This window comes from Penaeus vannamei, chromosome 11 (assembly GCF_042767895.1).
Source record: "Penaeus vannamei isolate JL-2024 chromosome 11, ASM4276789v1, whole genome shotgun sequence".
NCBI classification, from domain to species: Eukaryota; Metazoa; Arthropoda; class Malacostraca; order Decapoda; family Penaeidae; genus Penaeus; species Penaeus vannamei.
In genome coordinates, this window is record NC_091559.1 from 42,791,302 (window position 1) to 42,798,755 (window position 7,454).

At 38.1% G+C, this 7,454-nt stretch overlaps 1 protein-coding gene across 2 annotated transcripts; it reads right to left on the reverse strand.

Moving 5' to 3' along the window:
- Positions 1 to 2,315: 2,315 nt before the first annotated feature.
- On the reverse strand, positions 2,316 to 7,196 carry LOC113829196 (rhodopsin). 2 transcript variants are annotated; one of them, XM_070127320.1, is made up of 3 exons: positions 7,037 to 7,196; positions 3,304 to 3,820; positions 2,316 to 3,187 (listed from the first exon to the last, which is right to left on the reverse strand). In XM_070127320.1, exons 2-3 carry the CDS (start codon positions 3,793 to 3,795, stop codon positions 2,525 to 2,527), a joined length of 1,155 nt encoding a protein of 384 aa, XP_069983421.1. In that variant the 5' UTR covers positions 3,796 to 3,820; positions 7,037 to 7,196; the 3' UTR covers positions 2,316 to 2,524. The 2 variants fall into 2 exon arrangements, with proteins under 2 accessions (XP_069983421.1, XP_069983422.1); XM_070127321.1 differs by lacking the exon at positions 7,037 to 7,196 and adding an exon at positions 6,154 to 6,197.
- Between the last annotated feature and the right edge of the window lie 258 nt (positions 7,197 to 7,454).

The window sequence follows — 7,454 nt, forward strand, 5'->3', positions numbered from 1 at the left end:
GTGTAACAGCCAAGATATACATATATATGTGTGTGTGTGTGTGTGTGTGTGTGTGTGTGTGTGTGTGTGTGTGTGTGTGTGTGTGTGTGTGTGTGTGTGTGTGTGTGTGTGTTTCAGTAGAAGAAAATGTAAAGAATGTTAAAGATGTATAGATATATAGAGTTTTACTGTGACAAATACTGTATACTCAGTTTAGCAACATTCTACCAGTATTATTAGAAAGTGAGAGAATATTTTGTGTGTTTTCTTGCCCTTCCCTTCGTTATTCCTGTTGCACACACACACACACACAGAAACACACACACACACACACACACACACACACACACACATATATATATATATATATATATATATATATATATATATATATATATATATATATATATATATATATATATATGCAAACACATGTGTGTGATATTATTAAACTTAAATAGTAATAATGAAAGGGATAATACCTATAGTATTAAAGATACAGAAAAGATGAACCATAAAGATGGTGTTGAAATGAGACTTTATTTCCGTCTTACGACACAAGAAAGTGTCACTAATTTCATTCGCAACACTTCCCCTGGCCGGTCGGGGCAAGAGCGTGCTAATGTCTCTACGTTGTTGCCAAAGGTGCGACTCCGCATCCATTTCCTAGGAATCGAATGAATTAATCTGATTTTGCGTTTGAATTGTATTCATTCATTAATCGCTGTTTTGCTGATGGAACATTAGGAAATAGCAATGAGTACAAGTGGTTAGTTATTAACGTCTTAATATTACAAATCAAACGAAGGAAAATTATCGAAATCATTTGAAAAAGTGCGGGTCCTAAGCGCCTCCCATCATACTGTTTTCCCTCGACTTCGTCTTCCGAAAATCACACTTTCTATACTTTGAAAAGGCCACTACTTTTTGTTGATATAGTGACTACACTTAAAATTATATGTAAATAAATGCCCGCATGTTCAATTACATATTAAGTAAAACAGATTGTGCATAATATATACTTTTTAAAATATTCTTTTAACCATTCTAACACATTCCTGTAAACAAAACATGAGAACACTTTTGGAGGCCTGAATATGCCCAAGACAAAAGCATAAATGAAACAAGAAAAATAATAACTATTGTTGCCTGTACATGACATATCAAAATGTAGTAGTTAAGAGCCCATGGTCCTGTTAATATGAAAGCATTTTCATATTAGAGCTTATCATGACATATCGAAATGCATTGAGAGTGCATGGCCCTGTTAATATGGAAGCATTACACTCTATACCGTTAACTATGATAGTAATGTAGATTTTCAATATCAATTCTTTATTGCTAGAGCAGGACGATCTAGTAAAAATGTCCATATTTTCCCCTATTGCCTAACCGTAAGAGATGTTTCTTAGAATCATCATAGTCATAGGCATATGTTTCATATCATATTAAATTTCATATCCCCATAACAAATGGGAATTGAAAAGAAAACATGTACATGTACATCATATGTATGTATATATATATATATATATATATATATATATATATATATATATATATATATATATTATGTATGAATTTATACATACACACACGCAAATATATTTAAGCTAGTACTTAGTGCATTTGTATCCTCATAAATACCATCATCGTTACTAATAATGCCCCATACAATGTAGCATCAAATTTGAAAGTTCCATTTTCCTCCAGTGTCAAACAGGCAGAGGCGCCTCGCAGGCTCATCAGCCAGGTGCAGTTGCTTATATATGACTCCGCCCCCCATAAAAAGGGGCGGAGTCATATGAAAGTTTAGCTTGACAGTTATTGTCGGTAGAAATGAGGGCTTCTATGTTGTCACTTTCATCTATATTATCACTAAGTTGTTATTCTTATTGTTACTATTATTGTTTGTATAGTTATAATTTCTATTATCTTAATCATCATCGTTGCTTTTATCATTGTCATCCATTGCCTTCTGAGATTTTCCTGGCTGACATTTTAGAAATTGTTTATTGTTACTCTTATTATTATCATTATTCATATTATGTTTCATTAATAGTAGTATTATCAATATCTTTATATTCGTTTTTACTATTATTGTTATTATCGTTATTGTTAACATTATTGACGTTATAATTGTTATTTTGCTAATTATTACCATCATGATTGTTATTATAATCCTTATTATTGTCATTATTGACATAATGATAGTGATTGTTATCATTATAATGAAAATTATAATCATAATCATCTTTATCAACAATCTTATGTGCGTTAGCATATTGTTAACTAGCTCTGGAAGCATGTTCTCAAAAGGAAAGTTAAAAATATCCAAGATTTGCTAGGATTTAATCGACGCATATCAGGATGCACTCATCATTCAGACAAGAATCAGGATAAGAAAATGATAGTTGAAAAGTCTGTGCCGAAAACAGGTCGTCAACAGAGTCGCCTCGAAATGCGCATTTCGAAAATAATAATCGGTTCGTCAGCCGTTAAAAGCTCGTTCACATTCGCAGGTCATTGAGTTCGCTCAGTGGCTCTAGGCCTTGTTTTCGCTGGTGGTGGCGTTGGAGGCGGTGGACTTGCTGTCCTGGTCATCGCCAGCATCCGTCGCGCACTGGAGCCAGGGCAGCTTCTGGTACAGGGCTGCCTTGTACTTGGGGTGGCTGATAGCGTACACGATTGGGTTGTAGACGGTGTTGGCCTTGGCGAAGACAGAACCCCAGATGGAGAAGAGAGGAGTGACGACAGACTTGTCGATGAGGCCTGCCATGTTGATAACCAGGTACGGGGTCCAGGCCATGAACCACAACGACACGGTCACCAGTGCCACCTTTGCCAGCTTACAGTCCGCAGACTTCTTCTGTGCGTCTTGGTCTCCGCGCAGGGACTTCACTCCCATTTTCTTGGCCTGCTCCTTCATGGCTTTCTCGTGGGCAGCGACAGCAGCCACAATGTACCAGTAGCAGTACACAATCATCAAAAGTGGGACGAGCCAGACCCAAACGGAGTAAGCATACAGGTAGCTGACAGTAAGGACATCTTCAGAGAGGTAGTCAGTGCCGCATGCAGTCATATTACCCTCTGGGATATAGCGGCCCCAGCCAAAGAAGGGGACGAAGGTCCAAACGGCGGAGGTAAGCCACACAATAACGATCTGCACCAATGCATTGCCAGTTGTAAGAGGTTTTGCACCAATACCCTGTAAAAAGTGACAGAAAGTAAGAAGTGAGATAAATACATGAATAAATGTAAATTATTAATCCAGCTGTCTAACTGTATGGAAAAGGAAAAGAAAAGGAAAGCGATGAAACTAACCTTTACAATAACGTTGTATCTGTCAAAGGAGATGCACACCATGGTGAAAATGGAAGTGCAGCCAGTAAGCGAGCCGATGGCTCCGTACACCTGGCACCAGAAAGGTCCAAATATCCAGGTGTGGTAGTAGCTGTTAATGACAAGAGGAGGGCACATGCAGAACATCAGAATAAAGTCGGACAGAGCCAAGTTGACCACGAAGTAGTTGGATGGAGAGCGGAGGGTCTTGGTGCAGCAGAATACGTAGAGGACGATGAAGTTACCACTGATGGCAAGCATGGCCATGCACGAGAGGAAGAAGGCCACAAGCCCGTACCACATTTCGTTCATGGGGGGGAAGCCGTACCAGTGGGGGTGTACCAGGTCCAGCATGTCCTCAGTCACTGTGTCTACCACAGTGTAGTTGCCATAGGGATTAGTGTAAGTCTGCCCAGGGACGCTGGAACCGTGGGAGGCTCCGAAGAGGGCCTCGGCGTGAGGAAGGTTGGACATGATGAAGAGGAGGAAGTGGTCGCGTCTGCAGAGAATCCAGAACAGATGTGTGAAAGGAGGATCAGACCGAATACTTCATTATAAAGAATCTAGAAAATAGAAGTTTCTAGGAATCTAATCTTAATATATTCTTCAGTGACGGTTAGTTAGGTTGACTGATGCGTATATCAGAAGACAAGATAAATAAGAGAAAATATGAAGATAAGATAAGGGTTGAATGGAGAAGCTCTGGCCCGAAGTTGGAGGCCGAAAGGGTTAGAAAGTGGTCTCTATGGTCTGCGGACAAACCCTGGTGGTCTGGCTGAGAAGAGTAGGTCAGAAGATGTTAGCCGAAAAGCTAACAATGTGAAAGTCTCTAAACCATAGAAAGCATGGGCTGCGGGTGGCGGTCATATGGAAGCACATTTTTGTAGTATATTTGAATATATATGTATGTATATGTATATGTATATATATTACATACATACATACAGATATAAACATTTATATATGTATGTATGTATATACATATATATATATATATATATATATATATATATATATATATATATATATATATATATGTATGATTACACAGTCAGGGATATATATATATATATATATATATATATATATATATATATATATATATATATATATATATATATATATAATGTATATATATGTATATATATGTATATATATATATATATATATATATATATACATTTACATACACACACACGCACACACACACACACACACACACATATGTATATATATATATATATATATATATGTATATATATATATATATATATATATATATATATATATATATATATATATATATATATATATATATATATATATATGTGTGTGTGTGTGCGTGTATGTATATACATATATTATACATATACATAGACTTGCACACACACACACACATGTATATATGTATATACATGTACACACACACACACACACACACACATATATATATATATGTATATATATATATATGTATATATATATATATACGTTTATATATATATATATATATATATATATATATATATATATATATATATATATATATATATATATGTATGTATGTATACATGTCTAAAAGGTGAATACATGAAGTCCAAAAAGTAAAAAAGTGAAGGAGACTTAAATTGCAAAGAGACGGAGGCCGACGAGGACTAAAAGGCGAAACATGAAATCCGAAAAAGATAAAAAAGGTGAAGAAAGGCCAACAATTGAAGAGACAGAGGACGAAGAGGGAAAAAGAAAATAAGAATTGAAAGTCCGATGGCAAACAATATTAGCTAAATAGAGAGGAGTTAGCCGGGAGATTGACCCCGAAGGCTATAAGGTCAAGAGACGAACCATAATAGCTAAAAAGTGGAAATGACCCGAAGTTAGAGCCGAAATATAAGAAAAGTGGAGGTCTATAAAGGCAAGAACTAATAATGATAATAATAAAATAGTAGACAGCGGAGAACGAGAAGTTAATAAAGTGGAATAGAAGGATTATACAGTCAGGGGAAGAGAGAAGTTAATAAAGTGGACTGTATAAAGTGGATTATTATACGGTCAGGTGACAAACCGTACTGGGTAAGAGCCAAAGCGCTGGCCCGGAGGTAGGGACCGAAAGGATGGAGAATGAAAGTCTATAAAGGACAGGGATGATAAAAAAGATAGGCTAGAGGACGGAGAACGAGAATCTAACAAAGGGAAGAAGGGTTTTTTTGCAGTCTGGGGACAAACCGTATGAGGCTATGAGGCGAAGAGTTGGCCCGGAAGCAGGGTCAGAAAATGTGAGAAAGTGGGTCTAAAGGCAACGGCAATAAAATGGATAGGCTAGAAGGCGGAGAACGAGAAGTTAAGGGAATAAGAAGGACAAACCGTACTGGCTATGAGGCAAAGACGGCTCGGAGATAGGGGCCGAAAGGATAGAAAGTGAGTCTATAAAAGCTAGGGATAATGATGATAAAAATATAGGCTTGAAGACGGAGAACGAGAAGTTAATAAAGGGAAAAGGGAGGATTATAGTCACGGAACAAACCGTACTGGCTATGAGGCGAAGACTTGGCTCCGAAAGGATAGAAAGTGAAAGTCTATAAAGGCCAGGCCTAATCAAATAGATAAAAAACAAGACGGAGAACGAGAATTTGATAAAAGAGAAGAATTAAACAGCCACGGGACAAACCGTACAGGCTAAAAAGCGTAGAGTTGGCTCCGAAAGGATAGAAAGTGAAAGTCTATAAAGGCCAGGCCTAATAAAACAGATAGGCTACAAGACGGAGAACGATTTAATAAAAGAACGGAGAACGAGAATAAAAGAGAAGAATTAAACAGCCACGGGACAAACCGTACTGGCTAAAAAGCGTAGAGTTGGCTCCGAAAGGATAGAAAGTGAAAGTCTACAAAGGCCAGGGATAATAAAATAGATAGGCTACAAGACGGAGAACGAGAATTTAATAAAAGAGAAGAATTAAACAGCCACGGGACAAACCGTACAGGCTAAAAAGCGTAGAGTTGATTCCGAAAGGATAGAAACTGAAAGTCTAAAAAGGCCAGACCTAATCAAATAGATAAAAAAACAAGACGGAGAACGAGAATTTGATAAAAGAAAAGAATTAAACAGCCACGGGACAAACCGCACTGGCTAAAAAGCGTAGAGTTGGCTCCGAAAGGATAGAAAGTGAAAGTCTATAAAGGCCAGGCCTAATAAAACAGATAGGCTACAAGACGGAGAACGATTTAATAAAAGAACGGAGAACGAGAATAAAAGAGAAGAATTAAACAGCCACGGGACAAACCGTACTGGCTAAAAAGCGTAGAGTTGGCTCCGAAAGGATAGAAAGTGAAAGTCTACAAAGGCCAGGGATAATAAAATAGATAGGCTACAAGACGGAGAACGAGAATTTAATAAAAGAGAAGAATTAAACAGCCACGGGACAAACCGTACTGGCTAAAAAGCGTAGAGTTGGCTCCAAAAGGATAGAAAATGAAAGTCTATAAAGGCCAGGGATAATAAAATAGATAGGCTACAAGACGGAGAACGATAATTTAATGAAAGAGAAGAATTAAACAGTCACGGGACAAACCATACTGGCTAAAAAGCGTAGAGTTGATTCCGAAAGGATAGAAAGTGAAAGTCTATAAAGGCCAGACCTAACCAAATAGATAAGCTACAAAACGGAGAACGAGAATTTAATAAAAGAGAAGAATTAAACAGCCACGGGACAAACCGTACTGGCTAAAAAGCGTAGAGTTGGCCCGGAGGTGGAAACCGGCGGCAGCTAAGAAGGGATCGTGTCTGCTGTGGATCGAGCGAGCTTGCCTGCGGATGGCGGCCGACGACTGCTCTGGGCTGGCGACGCGATGCACGCCCCTCTTATACACCGGCCGGAACCCTCGCGTTAATGAAAACAGGGGCTTTTTTGCGGCTTCTGCCAGGTTTCAAGGGGTTCTGGGAGAGGGTCTTGGAGGTTTTCTTTCCACGTGGCTAAGGATGGATTAATCGCGGTTAAGAAAACTGAAGGAGTTCTTTCTCTGTCATACACGCGCTCTCCGGGTCTCTCTGTCTCTGGATCTGCCTCTCTCTCTCTCTCTCTCTCTCCTTTTCTCTCTTTCTCACTCTCATTTTCTCTCTCTCTCTCTCTCATCTCTCT